Genomic DNA, 17,830 nt, shown 5'->3' with positions numbered 1-17,830 from the left:
TGAAATGATCAGATTCATTGGTGAAAAAGCCCAGACAAGAACTTAGATATCCCAATGTCCTGATTCTATCATTTTTTCCATTTCACCAAGTAGAATATAATTGTAAAATTGTCTGAGTTTGTCTAAAGGGAAGATGAGAACCAAGAGATTAAGGGAGTGGATATGTGAGGGGATTTGGGTGTATTAAAATGGCATATAGCTTTAAATGACTCCTGACACTCTGCAGGAAGCTCTGCAGGCAAGGTGTATAGCAGGAGGAAGGAAAGGCTGAGAATCTCACTGTGGGGTCTGCCTGATTCTTCCCTGTGGTGACAATACAAAGTTACCTAGGCTAGCCACCGTGGAATTGGGAGAAAGATCAGTCCGACAGCTATACTATAACAGTAGATTTTTATTTTGAAAAGTCCTTCTTACTGTCTTCGGATTAAAAGCAATGTTTCCACCTGTCCTCTTGCTGTCTCTTGATCACTTGACTATACTCCTTGGAGAAGATGGTGGCACTGGCAGTACAGGCCCTTGGAATAGCTGGTGAAGCTATAGAACCTTAACTTATCTCTTTTTTATCTTATGAATTACCCTCAAATTTAGTCAAATGACCCCTTGAGACTAACGTTCTCTTCTTTAAGATAAAGGCAACTGATTTGGCTTTTTGATTAATCCTGAGATCTCTCTTATATTTCCTCTCTTCTCTATAGTATTACTGCTACTCCCCTACAAATGCTCATTACCATGCTTCTAGACTATTGTACTCACCCTCCAATACACTTTCTGCCAACATTTACTCTTTTCTCCAGTCCATCCTTCATACCACTATAGGACTTAACTGCCTTATGGATAGATCTGTTCATGTCATTCCTCTCTTCAGAAAATCTCCATTGTCTCTGTTGCTTATTCAGTTATATTTAGATGCCTTTCCTTGGCAATCCAGGGCCTTTACAATCCAGAACATTATAGCTTCCCAAATTTATATCATATTGTCCTTTACTAAATTCTCTAAGCTCTAACAAAGCAAAACTAGACTATTCTTTGTCCCAATGTAACCTATGCTTTCCTGCCTCTGTGCCTTGTTTCATATTGTTCTGCATGCCTAGAATGCTATCTCTTCTTCTAGGCCTGCTATATTCCTACCCATCCTTTGCCCAGCCTTAATATCATCTTCTCTATGAAGTTTTTTCCTGATCTCCCCAGTTTTTAATAACCTTTCTCCCTCTGTCACCCTGTGCTTTGTTTTATACGTTTCCATTACAATTGTGAAGTATTTTGTATAATTATCTGATTATGAGTACTGTCCCCCTACTATTAAATTCAATGCACTGTTCATATTTTATCTAATTTCATCTCTCCCATCATCCAGAACACTTTCTTCACACATTAAATAAATTGAATTAAATGTTAGGTAGTAGCAGTGGTATCAGTAATATTGAAAACTTTTGAGATTCCATTTCAACAGTAGAGAATTAGCATTTTCTTCTTACTAACCTGGAAATTTAGAACCTATTGATAGCTTGGATCAAGACATTTGTGCCAAAATTCTTGTAGTAGCTGCCAACTACAAAGTGTTTTCTCACACTTATCTTGGAAATATTCAAAATAGCTAAAGCTTCTTCCTTTGTAGGGTACACACCAAAATACGAACAGACATCTTCACAGACCTTTCCTTCATTCATTATGGCTTAGCTTGAGCATCACCAGTTAGGGCAATAAAAAGCTGTTCTAGATGAATTTTAATGTTATATTACTGTATATCATGCACATTTCCCCAAGTATCCATTCCCTTTCTCCATCTTAGAGAACCGTCATTTCTAACAAAGAATAATAAGTAAGGGGTAGAAAAATAGTTTAGACAAACTAAACAACATATTGAAATTTTGATGTTATATACAATGATGGTATATGGGCCATTCCCATAGTTCTTGATCTTTACAAAGAAGCAGGGGAGAAGGGTGTTTTCTCATATTTCTTTGTTGCCAAGATTGGACATTTTATTTCCACAGTATTCCATTTTAGTTGCTTTGTATATTTTTTCCCATTTACATTGTTGTTGTGTTTGATTTTTTCTTCATTTTGATTACTTTGCATCAGTTCAAAGTTTCTTAAGCTTATCTGCATTCTTTATATTTATATAAAGATATATATCTTTATCTTTCCTTTTGAAGCACAGTAATATTACATTATGTTTAAGGACTAAAAATTATTTAACCATTCTCCTATTAATGAGCAACGACTTTATTTCCTATTCTTTGCTACTACAAAAAACAAACAAAAAAACAAACCAAAAAAAAAACCCTGCTGCTATAAGTATTTTGGTGTAAATGGGACCTTTCTTTTTGTTGTTGACCTGGGATAGATCACCTAGCAGTAGACCAAAAGCCATTTTTATGGTTGCACTGAGTTTCAAATATCATTGTTACTTGTTCTTTAACACTCTTACAGGTCCTTGAGACATCAACCACAAATCTCAGTCTGACCTATGTTTCAGTAGGTCAGATATATAAATAAATGTCAAGATATGGCACTTCTATAAAAACAACAAAGACTGACTGGATTTCTTAAGATCTTCTAGTGACAAGCTGTATCTGGAGGATGAACTTTAAAAACTTTTTTTCCAAATTTTTTTTCCTTCGACCAGATAATTTACCTCTTATTGTGAATTATGGGTTGAGAGAAAGAGATCCAGCAGGAAAAATCCAAGGCCACACTAGAAGATTTCTGTGGGATAGGCCCTCTATGCACTGATTGGCACCACATTTCTTATTTCCAGTTAAGTTTTGGAAAGAGGTAGTTTTAGAAACCACTGCTAAAAGTTGTGCATTTAGCCTTATTTCATTCAAGCTATACTGGGCTATAGAGTGGAAGATGGTTTATTCCTATTTCCCAAATAGTTTGACTTGCTTTCCAAATCTGAGTGCCTTTTCTAGAATACCTGCCAAATCTGTATGTGCAGGATGGAGATGTTTGTGTGTATGGATTCAGTCTCATGACTTTCCTAGAATTCAACATTTATTCTGCTTCTATTGGACTCTCCTTAGTCTCCCAGAGAAACTATGTTCTCAGTGTGATCAGAGTGCAGTTACTATGGAGAGATCCATTCATGCCCCTCTGCCTCCCCCTCCCCCCCCACTACCTGCATCATTAGAATGAATGAGGGAGTTGGATTAAGATGGTATTTAAGATCCCTTCCAGTTCTAGAATTCTGTGACTTTACATAGCCAGAACACTATGTTCCCCAACTCATTTCAGGTTTGTCTCCATTCTTGCCAAGTCATCAGACCGTAACATGCTTACATGTCTACTCCTTTGTACTCAAAACATAGTTGACTTTTCTCTACCTGGAAATCATTGTTCCTACAACAAAGAAGAAAATTGACTTCTCTGTATTTACCTATCAATCTTGACAGGAGATTGATAGAATGACTTAAAAGAGACTTGGTGAAAGTAAAGACCATTCTAATGGACCATGTTTTAGAGGAGAGCTACCGGATGTAGACATTATTGCTTTATCTTTGATTCTCTGTTCTTCATTAAAAAAGAGCATATTTTTACAAAGTTGTTTTGGCTCTTGAGTTACCCACTGCCTTAATAGCATCTCATTTGTGTCTGTGCACAGCTCTGAAAGTTGACATGAGAAACCAGATGCCACAATGAGGTGTACTTCCATATCTGGTTGTACCATTCCTTCTCATCTGGTAAAGACATTTAGTCCATGATAAGAGGTCATTGTTTTCCTAGTCACTTCATTTGGAAAAGAGTAAAAAAAGAAGATATACTTTATACGGTCCAGGTAAAAATTGTAAAATTGGGTAAAGATTTTTAAAGTTCTGATTCCCAACTGTTCCACACAAGTCCTATACAAATGGCTCATTGTGATCCATAGCTGATCCTAGGTTGTCACAGGGTACTCTAGGAGAAAACAAGTTTTGATTGGTAGTGTCTGCCAGGTTGGAAAGAATGAGAATATTTTCTCAGGGACAGAGCAGGTCTGCTGTTTGAGGACCAGCTGCCATAACCGCAGAAAGGATAATCTCCAAAAAATTGGCACTTGTTGGTAAATGCTTTGGTTGTAGCAACCCTTGGAACATGAGCCAATACAAAGTGTCCCTTTTGTGTTTGCATGGTATTAGTGGCAGAGAAATGGGAAGAGAAGGGCAGATGTGTGAGAACCACAGTTTACAGGGAGTTGATAGACTATTAAAGAGAATGAACTAGAGTGATAGTGACATTCTCACTCAACAGAAAACCAGAAGCTATTAAAGAAGTGGCAGTTAAATGAAAGAACAGCTCACGTGGAACTTTAGGAGTCAAGTCACAAAGTGAGAGATAATTTTCTCCGAGTCCCAAAGGTCACAAGAAACCTTTTGTCATAGTACACTGTTATTTTGCTTTTTGCATATTCATGAAAAGTGTAAGCAAACACATTACCATACTGTAATAGTTTGGTCAGGGCACCTGAATGAAAAATAGAGGGTAAGAAAATAGTTTAGCCAAACTAACCAACATATTGAAAGTTTGATGTCATATGGCCACTCCCATAGTTCCTGATCTCTACAAAGAAGCACGGGGAAAGGTGCCACCTGAATGAAGAAGAGAACTTTCTAGACAGTCTCACAAGAACTACCAATACAACTGATTGAATAAATTCAATACTTAGTGATTTGCATATGAAGGAAGAAGAAAGTGACCAAAAAAAGTAGAAAAATATGGTTCATGTTCTTTGACATATAAATTGTCAGAGTGTGTGAAATAAGTTTTCAAAAGAAGGTAAAAAATCACTAGCAGTCAGAAATACAAATTAAAACAAATATGAAGCTTGCTTTACACTTATGAAATTGGCAAAAATGGTAAAAGATGGAAATATAGTGTATTGGTAAATCTGTGAGATGACAGGTATATTAACTTGCTACTCCTAGAGTTATGAATTGCTCTAACCAATTGGCAGGGCAGACCACCCTTTTTAAAGAAAAGTTAATAAATTGTTCACACCTTTTAAGCCCCTGAACCCAATACTAGGTTTATATCCCAAGAACATCAGTAATAGCAAGAAAGAACATATATGCAAAAATATTTTAATAGTAGTCTTTGATTTTTTAAAAGTCATTTAATTTATTTATAATTTATTTTTGTTGATGTTTAATACTAGGGTATTAATAAATATATTAATAAATATTAATAAAATAGGTCAAAGTTTTTAGATGGGATAGTTGAGGTATATGGGTGGTTCATAGTATTCATCAGTGGTATTCCAAGAGGCAGCCAGTTGGTCCTAGGGATCCTTAGAGAGATCCTTGGTGCTGCTAGGACTTAATTAGTGTCTCACACATGGCATATTAACTTCCAAATATATCCTTCCTCCTGACTTAGTAAATCATCCCTTTTAACAAATAAATTTAAAAAGAAGGAATAAGAGTAGTTTAGTGAAAACTAACCTGCCCATTGGCCATGTCTAATGGTATATAAAATATTCCATAACAGTTTCCCTTCTCTTAGATGAAGACAGGAAGTTGGATTTTTTTTCAACTCTTCTCTGGAGCCAAATGTGAATATTATAATTATGTGTTGTTTGGTTTCAGAATATTTTTGTTCTTTGTGTTTATATCTTTGTCACTGTATTGATTCCTGGTTCTACTTCACTTTGCATTATTTCACATAAGCCTTCCATACTTCTCTTTTTTTCATGTTGGTCATTTTTTTAAAATAGAGTAATACTTTTTTCATTCACATACCATAGTTTGTTTAGCCATTTCCTGATAGTTGGGCACCTACTTTGTTTCCAGTTTTTTGCCACCACAAAAAGAGAGCAGCACTATTTGCATTACAAAAATGTTGGAAACAAACTATGTGCCCAGACTGGATAGATTGTGGAAAGTAAAAAAAAAATGGTGACGAGAGGACTCCCTTTCTTTTTCCACTCCTAGGACTGGGGATTTCCCCTCCTCTCCACCAAAAACAAAACAAAACTAGGGAGTTCCACACCACAGTAGCATTGATGAGCAGCAACTGTGAGTAACAGAATCAAATGGAAGAATAAAAAAAAAGAATTCCTTTTCTGTTGGCATAGAAGGAAGGGAATATTTTAAGTTGTGTGTCCATATCTTAGGGACTGTCTGTATACATATTTTATTTAGGAAAGGAAAGTACATAAAATTGAAGAGAAATTACATAATTTTAAAAAGAGAAAATATGTAGAATCCTCTTGGAATAGTTTTGAATGTATGTTTGTGTTAGGGATGGGAGGTACCGAATAAAAGCTCTTGTATAACAGGCTTCTCGAGGTCTATTGAGAGATGAACTATATCAGTGAATATGATTTAACCCTTAGTATAGTACAGTGGATAGAGTACTGAGCCTGGAGTCTAAAACATTCATCTTCCTGAGTTCAGATTTGACCTCAAACATTACTAGCCATGTAACCCTAGGCAAATCACTTAATCCTGTTTGCCTCTGTTTCCTCATCTATAATATGAACTATAAAAGAAAATGGCAAACCACCCCAGGAACTATGCCAAGAAAACACTAAATGGAGTCCTGAAGAATCAGACACAACTGAAACAACTCAACAACTGATTGAATCTAGGTATAAGCGAGATGTTTTGTAACTATGTGACCTTAAGAAAGTCATTTCCTTTTATTCTGGAACTCAGTTTCCTCCTCTATGAAATGTAACAGACTAGATGACCAAGATCTCTTCCAGCTCTTAATCTGTGTTTCCTTTTCCCTTCCCCCCTCTCTGAGTAACCTGCATTAGAGATGCTATAGCAGTGTCATCAGATAAATGATACTTCAGTGTGTGTCACCTCCTCTCCCTAGGCCTGGATTTTCATTTTAATCCCTCTGACCCTAACAAACAAGTATTCTGGACTCCCAGCCTGCTGCATGTGGCTGTAAATAGATTCTGACTCATTATCTAGCTAATCTCCATTTGTTATCACATATTCAACCAACAGTAGCATATACTCACCAGTTAACAGGAAGAATTTTTTCTTTGTTTGCCCCTTATGGGAAAAGCCAAATGACTCATGGTCAGCCCTTTTTAGGGAGTAGTCACACAATAGACCTGATCAGCCATCCAGATGAAAGTGTTTAATACCCTAAGTTGTTGGTATCATCAGTTCAGTATTCATGTCATGCTGAAGCCAAAGGTTTTGGAGCAGGTCAGAGTTTTTAGATGGGATAGCAGAGGATCATGGGTGGTTCATAGCATTTGTCAGTGGTGTTCCAGGGGGCAGCCAGGTGGTCCTAGGGATCTTCAGAGAGCTCCCTGGTGCTTCTAGGACGTATTTAGTATCTCACAAGTGGTATATGTTTATATGTGCCTATATTGTGCCCTATTGTTTTGACCTGCTATCTGTTTGGAATCTTCTGTAGGTTCAACTAATAATAAAATAGCAAAAATGACACTCCTTTTTGTTTTTCCTGTTTCCTCAAAGATCAGCCCACATGCCACCTTCTCCATGACATCTTTCCTGATCTCCCAGCTACTAGTGCTATTCCCACCAAAAAATTGCCTTATATTTATTTTGTACATATTTGTATGTGTACCAGGGGCAGCTAGTGACTTAGTAGATAGAGTACTGGGTCTAGAATCAAGAAGATCTGAGCTAAAATCTGGCCTCAGTCACTTACTAGCTCTGTGGCCCTGGACAAATAAGTCACTTAACCCTGTTTGTCTTAATCCATTGGAAAAGGAAATGGCAAACCATTCCAGTATCTTTGCCAAGAAAACCCCTTGGACAATATTGTCGTTTTGTGGTCCGTGGAGTCACAGAGTCAGACACGACTGAACAACCACATATATGGACATGATGTCTTCTGTAGTAGGAATGTGGTTTTCTTCAAGAGCCTCTGCTTCTTTCATTTTGGTCTTTGTATCCTTGGCAGCTAATTTAATGCTACATGTGTAGTAGTAGGTTTGTTGATTAATTATGCCTAGAATTTTACAGTTTATACTTTTTTCAAATCCATTTATTTAATTGTAACCTCCCCAATACTCTGTATTAGGGTAGAAAGGCAGCTGTTGTTATTCCTATTTCATAGGTGGGGAAAGAAGCTCAGAGAGATGACTTCACATGCCCAAGGAGGGAACTGTGATTTCATCATTTTGGAGAATTCGCTCCACTACAACAGAGAAGACAACTCAATCTATATTCTTAGAGTTGCCTGGGACTGCGAGGCTAAATAAATGACTTGACCTGATTTATGCAGCCAGCCATAGGCAGGACTTGACACAGATATTTCTGACTTTCTAAAGCCAGCTCTCTCTCAACTATGCCTTACTATCTCTTGCCTAGGGCTCTTGATGCCAAATGCATTACCCTACAGCTACTCCACTGCCATGCCTGAGGGTACATGGGGCAGGAGAGAAGACTGCAAATGTCAACTATTAAGCATTTGGCCCCTTGTTTGGGGAGCAGTCTGTCATGAGTTTCAGAGGTTCAGTTGTAGTAGTCTAGTTCCCTGGGGTCCCAGTTATCTTCGCCTAGAGTGATACTTATAGAAAACAAAGGTTAGCCCATAATGACTCTTCACAATCCAATCAGTACTAGAATGCTCCATGATTATACTTGGTTGGCTTATTCCTCCTCTTTTCAGACCTTAGAGTGCTAGATAAATGGGTTTTTCCATTAAAATTTCAGAACAGATATAGAGCTTGTGTTGTACAACTTTACTTGATTTTCCAGAACAGTTCTTTGGAGAAAGGTGCTTTCTCTGAATGGGACGATATTCTGATAACTTGGCATAATGAATTAACATGGACATTTTAGTATCACAGTGGCTCCCATTGGCAGCTTGGTGACACAGTAAATAGAATCTGAATTCAAATCTGGGCTTAGAAACTTAGTAGCTATCGAATTCTGGGGAGATCACTTACCTCTTTCTGCCTCTGTTTCCTCATCTGAGAATGGAACCGATAATAACACCTCCCACCCAACATCGTTATCAAGATAATATGAGATAATATTTGTTACATGCTTGTAAATCTTAAAGCACTATATTATTATTATTCCTACCACTGCTTCTATTATGTGCTTTGGGCTTATAAAGTGTAATCCTCTGAAATAGGTAGTATACATATTATTGTCCCTTTTTTAAGAGTGAGGAAAAAGGTAAATTGTCCTAGGTGACATAGCTACTTAATTCCTGAGGCAATCAATCAACAAGTACCTTACCATGTGCTTTATAAGTGTTAGAGATGCAAAAAAAAAAAAGCAAAACCTCCTTGCCTTAAGGAACTTACATTCTAATAGTGGAGATAATGTGCAGAAATGTATAGGTAAAATGCAGACTGACTAGAAAGTGACATTTGAATTCCCTTGGAGAAAACCAGAGATTCCAAGAGAGAAGCAAAGGAGGAGGAGAGCATTCTGGAGTTTCATGTGTGAGCAACACTAAGTAAACAAGTGTGGTTAGACCAGAGAGTCTGTATTGATGTGTAAAAAAGTTGTAAAGGTGGTAAGTTATGAGGAGCTTTAAATGCCAAATATTTCATATTTGATTCTAGAGGTGGTGGAGAGCCATTAGAGTGTATTGAGCAAAGAAATGGCATGATGAGGTTTACATTTTTGGCAACCTTGCAGATTGTGGATTCCAGACACTCCGGATCTAGAGCACCATTAGCTGTTACTATGGTCCTGGCAAGAGATGATATGTGCTGAATCCAGGGAACGTGTGAGAGAGATTGTGGGGTTAGCAAGAGTGAGGAGTCAGGGATGACACTCAGGTTGTATACCTGGGTAAGGGGAAGGTGGCTGCTGCCCTGGTGCTTCTGAGAAGTTAAAGAGAGAAATGAGTTTTAGTGGAAAGAAGTGAGTTTTGTTTTGTACATGTTGTATTTGAAGTACCTACAGGCTCTCCAGTTTGAAATGTCTGATCCGTGCTAGTGGTGATGGCCTGGAGCTTAGGAGAGAGACTAGATATGTAGACGTGGGTGTTGCCTGCATAGAAATGATGACTGCATCTACGGATGATGATGCAGAACCCAAGGGAGAGTAAACAGAAGGAAAAGATGAGCTTCCCTGGTAGAACCTTCTCCTATGCCCAAGGGGGCACGGGTTTGATAGTGAACCCATAAAGGAGACTGAGAAGGAGTCAGACAGGTAGGAGGAGAGCCAAGAGATGGCAGGATCTCACAGTCTTCAGAGAAGAGATGGTGTCTACAAGGAGAGGATGGTTTTATAGATCTGGGAATTAGCTGCTTACAGAGGATCATTGAATCCACGGGAGCCAATGGGACCAGCAATGGAGAGGGCCTAGAAAGAAAAAATAAGAGGGCCAAAGACAGTGGATGTGACATGGATGAAGATCCAGTAGCGCCTGAAAAAGTACAGTGAGCTAGGAAGAAGGAGAACCACGAAAGAGTGTGTTATGAGCCCTCGGAGAGAGGGGAGCGAAGATGAAAAAGTAGTCACTGATGTCAGATGCCTCACAGGAGTCCAGAAGGGTGTGGCTTGAGAAAAAGCCCTTCCCCCACAGCTAAGAGACTGTTGGTGTGTTTGGAGAAGCCAGTTTCCATTAAATGGTGAGGTTGGAAGGGGAGAGTTTAGATGAAAGTGAGAGGGCAGGTGTAAACAGCTCCAGCGGGACCTCATTCTATGTGAATTCAACATGGGTATTCAGGCATGTGCCATTGGCAGTTGAAGAAATATAGTCAGAAAAATACCTCAAATAAACATTTTTGATTGTAGCTAAGTCTGGGTCATTTCCCCAGGCAGCATTTTACTCATTTCACCCAGTTGGCTCCTTCATTCTTTCTCAGAGAGGCTTGAGTGTGAGTCACTCGAAGGTTTTGTGCCAGGTGGTCTTTCTCCTGATTGCTCACTCGCAGCTGATCCTGTCAGTAGGAACAGTGTTTCTCGTTGTTTCTGTGGCTCAGTTGGGTTTTGGTAGTGGCCCCACATGCAAGAGTGGTGATGCTGGTGGCTCTGACAAGCCCAGGGAAGCTGGTGCAGAGCCTGGGTATGTTGTATAAGAAATTCTTGGTGAAGGATGGAGTTCATTTGATGTGACCTTCGACTTCCCAGGCAGTCTTGGATCATGTTGGTCGCTTAAGACAAATTCTGCTGTACCAAAAAGAACTGAACTGAGAAGAGGAAGAAAGATCTGGGGGGCACAGTGGCCTCTTGGGAGGGTTTTTTCTATATACAGGAAACTTAGGCTTGTTTGCCAGCTGCCCAAGAAGAAGCCAGGAAATAGGGAGGTGGAAGATTAGAGTGGGGATGGCAGAAGGGGCCATCTGCTAGACAATAGAGGAGAGGAGCCAAGAGTGCCAAGGAAGAGAGCACTTATCAAGGAGCATCTTACAGCAGCGTGATGAAGCAAGTGGGAACGGGAGATGAGAAGGGGAGAAGAGGGAGCTCTTGGCAAATGGCTGCCATTGTTCTAATGAGGAGGGACCCTCCTCTGAGAGGGTGGGTAAAAGAGGTATAAGGGACGCTTGAGGAGAGGAGAGAAGGCCTAGAAGAGTTTCTGGGGTGAATAGGAGAGAGACTGTCAGGAAGGAGTGATGGGCCATTTGAGGTTGGGCCTCAACCTGTGGGGGAGCCAGACTGTGTGCTTTCCGGAGGTCCTTTAGCTCATTCAGCTGGGTGGGAGCAGGGCAGGAGGCAGACAGGTGGGTGGCATGAGTGGGATATGGTCGGCAGGAGGGGAAAGAGGGTCTGGGGCTCCAGAGAGGCCTGCCTAGCTGATCCTCCAGGAGAAAAGAAAGGCCATGATCAGACAAAGTGGCCTGAGAGCATGCGCAGCAGGAAAAAGAAGGGGAGCCCAAGACTCAGGGAGCCTCCAAAGGTGGAAGGAATGAAGGAAGAAGTTTAAAATGAAAGCAGATTTGCTCATTGTGGAATAGGCAGTCCAGAGGGTACAGTGCAGGTCTGGGTGGAACATGAGGGGAATGGGCTGAAGCTAACCCCTGCTGAGTGAGTCTAGGTGTAGCATCAACAGTGAGCAGGAAAAGACCCCTAAGAAAGACAGATTGTTCCAAGGGGCAGTTATCTGCTGCTCCGCACTGCGCCTGACACAGTGGGCATGGTGTCCATCCTTGGAAGGGTTAATTGGTGATGGGATTGGAGGCATCTGCGAGTAAACATGGCAATCCCCAAAGAAGAGGGATGTCGTCGAAAGGGCACTGACAGTAGAGCCCTAAGCTGAGTCTCCTGCTCTGCCCCTTGTCTTCCGGACCTTGGCCTTTGCTCATCCTTTCTGGGCCTTCCTTCATCTCCTCCTTGTGAAACAAAGGGGCTGGATTGAATAGCCTCGAAGAGCCATGATCTGTGCTCGTGTGGCATGGCTGGATGGAGTATATAAACCCTTTTACAGCTGGTTAACTTCCATTTTCTGTCCAGCCTTCTAATTCCTTAAAGCATACGTCTTGTTAGAGCAAATGGTCTATTACCTTGCTTGTAATCAGCATAGCTCTCATAAAAGAAAACTGCTTATAAAACATAGGGCTAGATTTTTGCCTTCTGACAATCTGTGCTGGTGGAGCCTCCAGAGCCATTCAGTTGAAATACCACACAGGTAATTATCGATTTTTATTTAAACTTGTATAAGGGTTCAGCTTCGCTTCTGGAGAGGCGGGGATGAGGAAGTTAACAAGTGTCTTATTTCAGAGGGAGCCTATTGACAGAATAAATGGCGCATTAAGAATAACGAGCAGGCACTTGGGCATTCTGAGCAGGGTGCGATGACTCCCTGACAGGATTCCGGCTGCCACCCCCCACCCTCCACTCTCCCTCATGGAGACCCTCTCCTGGCTTCCCACCTTGGGAGGCTCAGCTCGTCCCACTCAGAATCGAAGAAACCCCAGGGGGACATTTTCATTCTCCAGGCTGCGTACTTTGCTAGATGCAGTGAAAGATGCAGCAGTTATAAGAGCCACAGGCCCTGCCCCGGGGACTTTATACTTTGATGGGTGGACAACTTATCCATTTATCTTAAACAGTAATGATAACTGAAGGTTGGCATCCTAGGAGATGCTATGCCATGCGTAGTGCCTACCCTCAAAGAGCATAGAGGCTATAGGAGAGATGAGATAAATATGCCATGAAGTGTCACAAAGCAAAATTTAAGGGCACCGTAAGGGGTGCAAAATGATATGGGAGCAACAGAGGGAGGGAGACGCCTCATGAATGTATCTCAGCCCGGCCCATGGGGGAAGGCTTCATGGAAAAGTGGGTGTTGGAGGTGCCCCTTGATGGGTGAGAAGAATTTCAGTAGGGAGAAATTGGTAGCAGGTGCAGGAGAGCCATGCCAGGAGGAGGCACAGTGTTGTGTAAAGAGATGACACAGGAAGTACCCCTCTTTGGCTGGTGCACAGTAGTTGTATAGGGAAATGAATGGAGAGAAGTTTGGAAAGGTAGGAAGGGCTAAGTTGTTGAGGAACCTTGAATGCCAAGGTAAGGAAAAGTATTGAAGGCTTTTAAGGAAGAGAATACCTTTGGAAGATTCTTTCACTGATTGTATGACTCTGATGTGCCCTCCTCCTCCCCCCCACTTCTGACATCTTTTCCACATTTCTTGGAGCTTTACTGATATTCAGGAGATGAGGGGAAATGACTTTATATTTTCCCCAGTCTCTAGCCACAAGTCCAATTAAAGAGATCCTGACTTCAGATGTGGGATGTGTACTCAAACGGGGAAGAGCCTAGTTAGGAGGCTGTGAAGAGGAGAGAACCAGGGTTTTAAAGTAGTCTAGGTTTAAGATAAGGGCCTAAACTAGCATCATGGGAAGAAGAGGAATAGATGGGATGTGAGAAGAGTCAAAGATGATGCTATGGTTTTGAGTCTTGAAGCTTGACAATTGGCAGTAAGAGTACTGGGGCACCTAGGTGGCACAGTGGGGTCAAGCCATCCCAACCTCAAACACAGCTATGTGACCTTAGGCAAGTCATTTAACCCTGTTGACCTCAGTTTCCTCATCTGTAAAATGAGTTGGAGAAGGAAATGGCAAAGGGCTCCAGTATCTGCCAAGAAAACCCCAAATGGGTCAGGAAAAGCTGGACAAGAATAACAGTGACTGAGCAATAGCAACAGATTAGATAGCTGAGCTGATATGGGAATAGGAAGGAAAAGTCAGGTTGCTAAAGTCAGGCCAGTCAATCAAGGACCTTGAGTACTACTGGGGTGTGTTGATGATAGTCATAGGTTTAGGGCTTTAAGGGGCTTTAGAAGATTATCTAGACTAACCTCATTTTATAGATAAGGAACTGAGGCCCAGAAAAACTAAGGAATATTCCCAACACCCTAGGGGTAGTGAGTGGCAGAAGCTAGATTCTAATCTAAGTCCTCTGTCTAGAGCCAGAAGGGCCCCTGAGGGGAGTCTAGTTCAACTTTTATGTAAAACAGGAATCCCATTTACAAGTGTCCATTTTATGCTGCCATCCAGTATATTTTTTTTTCAGGAGTAGAATTTTTTTTTGCTTGATTTTTTATTAAATTTTATTTTTTGAATTACACATAGAAATAATGTTTGACCATTGTTTTCTGACAGTTTGTGATTCAGTCTCTCCCTCTCTGAGGCAGTAAATAGTGTGATCTAGACTTTGTCCTGTATCTTCTTGAACATCTACAGAGGCAGGGCATTTATTGTAAATAGTCTTCCTTTATAAAGATTGAGTCAAAGTATGACCTCTCCCTTCCCTTCCCTCCACCACTGAATGACGAGATTAATGAAAAGACAAAATGAAAAGACATTTAGTAAACACTGTGGATAGAGAAATGAGATGGGAAACAGTCTGTGATCTCAGAGCTTTGGGATGGTGAGAAGACCCATAGGAGAAGGGATTGGCCCACCCTTTCCCAAAGCCCTCTTTTCACAGCATTGGTTTTGTTGTTGGCTAGTGGGGAAGCTACCCATTAAGGAAAGTGATATAAGATGAATCTGGTGGAGCCAGAGCACTAGGTGGCTGAGTCAGAGAGCAAAGACCTTAAGACTTGAAGAGAATCCAGGAAGGAAAGTCAAAGGGTGCTCTGGGAAGGTGAAGAAATCCCATTTCTTGCTCACTCTGGGGCACTGATGGCAAACCTTTTAGGAACCAAGTGCCCAAATGTACCCTCTCTGCACATGACCCGCCCCATTACCCCAGATGGGGAGGGAGGAAGTGCTCCCATTGGCTGCTGAGCAGAGGGGTGGGGAAGTGAGGAATGCCCTGCAAGGGTGCCATAGATTCACCTACTGGGCTCTCGGGTTGGGAAGGAAAGGAGATAAGAGGAATGAAAACAAAGGCCACATTTTAAAAGTTCTTCATTGGATGCTTTTGAGAATTCATGCTTTGCTTTAACTTTCTGAGTTGAGTGATTTGCTAGTGGGTTCCCCTGCATTTGAAAGGAGAAATGGATGAGCTTTAAAATATGAAATTGAGGCAGGGCGTGGATCAAACCAAAATCAGCTACTTGGGAGTATTCACTCACCTGCCAATTAAAGATAGAAGGGCACCTGACACTGATGGGGGCTGTTGGGCTTTCCTACATGTACCTATTTCTTAGCCAGTTAACTTGGTCTTTTTACTCATGTCTTACAGGTGCGACCAGTTATTGAGCAAACCTTCCCTTTTTCTCAAGTTCCCCAAGCCTTCCTGAAAGCAGAAGGAGGACATGCCCGAGGAAAGACAGTGGTGAAAGTAGTTTAAGAGCAAATACAAAACACGGAATGTTGGGCAGATCTTCTCGTCCTTATTGTGGTGTCCGGCTGCTTTTCCGTGTCTCTCGGTCTAATGAACAGGTTTCTGATAGTGTTCAGGAGATGGAGGAAAATGACTTCACATCTCCCCAAGTCTCTGGCCACAAGTCTGACTTAAGAGTTCCTAACTGAGGATTTTCCACTGCCCACATTCAGTGCAGCCAGAGTGAGGTTGGGCCAGAGCTGTCTGATTGCAGTCACTCCCTCCATTAGGTTGTTTGTGAAGCCCCAATTCACCGGGGAATAGGAGCACTCTGGGGAGACAGCCCCCTCCTTGGGGGAGCTCTAGGCTGCGGGTTCAGGGCTCCCAGGCCTCTGCTTTGGGGGGCACGAGGCGGGCAGCTGAGGAAGGTGAAGAATCCCTATTTCCTACACACTGTAGGGGGTGGGAAGGAGAGGAAAGGAAAAGGCAAGGAACGAATTTACACCAAGGCCTGATGGGCCAGAGCTACAAAGGGGGAGGAAGCACGGTCAGGAGCGCTGGGTCTGAATATCAGGAGTCCCGGTTCTGTGGCATCGAGCAAGTCCTGTTTCCTCATCTCTGGGGCCAGGAGCCGGACCTGTGGCTTCCCTGGCATAGGACATCCCAGATAGGAAACTCCTCTCAGTGCAGGTGGCGCCTCCTCTGTAACTTGGATAGTTTTAGAGCCTAGAGCGCAGTTAAGTGGTTTGTTCAGCCAGTATCCAGGATTGGTTGGACACTGAATGCAGCCTTCCTGGCTGGCAGACGGTTCTCTCCATTCCCTTTCTATAAATCAGATAGTCTTAGGCGAGTCACCAGCTTCCCAGGCCTGGGAGATGACGTGTGTTAAACCCTTGGTCAACTAAAAACTATGCAGCTGGAAGTTGTCATACCCCGAGGAAACCGAAATCCGTGTTCTTAAACATTCTTCCATGGATGCCGCGGTCTGTGAATGATGGCGTGCTAGTCCTCCAAGAATCAAAAGGGAAGCCACAGAGGCCCCCACGGACAGCATGCATGCCAGAAGCCCAATAAAAGATGCCTGAGAGAGGGGGCAGCTGGGTAGCTCAGTGGATTGAGAGCCAGGCCCAGAGACGGGAGGTCCTAGGTTCAAATCTGGCCTCAGCCACTTCCCAGCTGTGTGACCCTGGGCAAGTCACTTGACCCCCATTGCCTAGCCCTTACCACTCTTCTGCCTTGGAGTCAATTCTGTATATTGACTCCAAGACAGAAGGTAATGGTTTAAAAAAAAAAAAGATGCCCGAGGCCGTGCAGCCAAGAGCGAGGGGAGGGGTTCGGGCAGGGTACTACTGGGGCACCTACGTAGTGCTTAAAAGACTGACAGGTTGGCGCCCGGCCTGTGGTGTGGTCCTCTGCGGAGGATTTATGAGACAACAGATGTGGCCGGGATTCAGCAGAGAGGGCGCACCTGGATCCTAATCCGGCACCGTAGGGAGACCTAGCGAGGATCCAGATTTCCTCTTGCTCTTTCTCCTGCATTAACGCCACCTGTTGGCCTTTGAGCTAATCAACAACCCATTTTCCAAGCAGCCTCAACCTCTCCTTTTTAGCATTTTCCTTAGTGTCAGAACAGACTCTTGTACTTGGGCCCTGCCTTGCCTCTGTTGCTTATCGATACCAGCCTGACCAGCGTGGATTTCTCCATGCAGAACCCATCAGGGTGTTCGGGCTGCCTTACTCTCTCTCTGCTGTGAGTTGGGCCTCCAGCCAGACCAACCACCACTCCAGCTAAGCTGAAAACTTGTATTTGTGAGGTCTGTTTCTGTCCCACCCCTGCCCCCATCAAACCCCCATCTCTAACCTCTCTTCATGCCCTCCCCCGCTCATTGTCCTCTGTCCCCACACACCAACCTGCAGCCTGGTGGGGGCATGGCCTCGGGCTCACTCATCAGGCAGGCTTGTCCATCCCGCTTTAACCCCAGCTGCCTCCCCTCTGGGACACCCCGTTGCCTACACTGGAGCCTCTCAAGTGTGTCTGGCTTTGTCTTCCCTGCTTTGCCCTTTTCGTGCTCTTTGGGCGGCTCCTCCTGCGACCACTCTCGGCTTCCACCCACAATGGCCAGCTGTTGGCCCTGATCTCACCAAGGTGGACGGTGATGGAAAAAGCTGCCCGTTCCTTTTCCCTCGGGCGGCTGGAGGGGAAGGTGGCCCCATTTCTTGGAGGCTGCCTCTGGAGC

At 42.7% G+C, this 17,830-nt stretch overlaps 1 protein-coding gene across 4 annotated transcripts in view; it reads left to right on the top strand.

Moving 5' to 3' along the window:
- Positions 1-15,650, top strand: part of RTN4IP1 (reticulon 4 interacting protein 1) — a 60,334-nt gene extending 44,684 nt beyond the window's left edge. For 3 of the 4 annotated variants that reach the window (XM_016431223.2, XM_001378447.4, XM_056818634.1), the window contains exon 9: positions 15,513-15,650. In XM_016431223.2, coding sequence (XP_016286709.2) covers positions 15,513-15,620 — 108 coding nt within the window. In that variant the 3' untranslated portion in view covers positions 15,621-15,650. Of the gene's footprint in view, positions 1-5,912; positions 5,997-15,512 lie in introns of all 4 variants that reach the window. The other variant, XM_056818633.1, reaches the window with a different exon arrangement.
- The last annotated feature ends 2,180 nt before the right edge of the window (positions 15,651-17,830 follow it).

The sequence above is a fragment of the Monodelphis domestica genome, chromosome 2, assembly GCF_027887165.1.
Source record: "Monodelphis domestica isolate mMonDom1 chromosome 2, mMonDom1.pri, whole genome shotgun sequence".
Taxonomy (NCBI): Eukaryota; Metazoa; Chordata; class Mammalia; order Didelphimorphia; family Didelphidae; genus Monodelphis; species Monodelphis domestica.
Note: the sequence above shows the minus strand (reverse complement) of the source record. Positions and strands in the feature narration are given on the sequence as shown.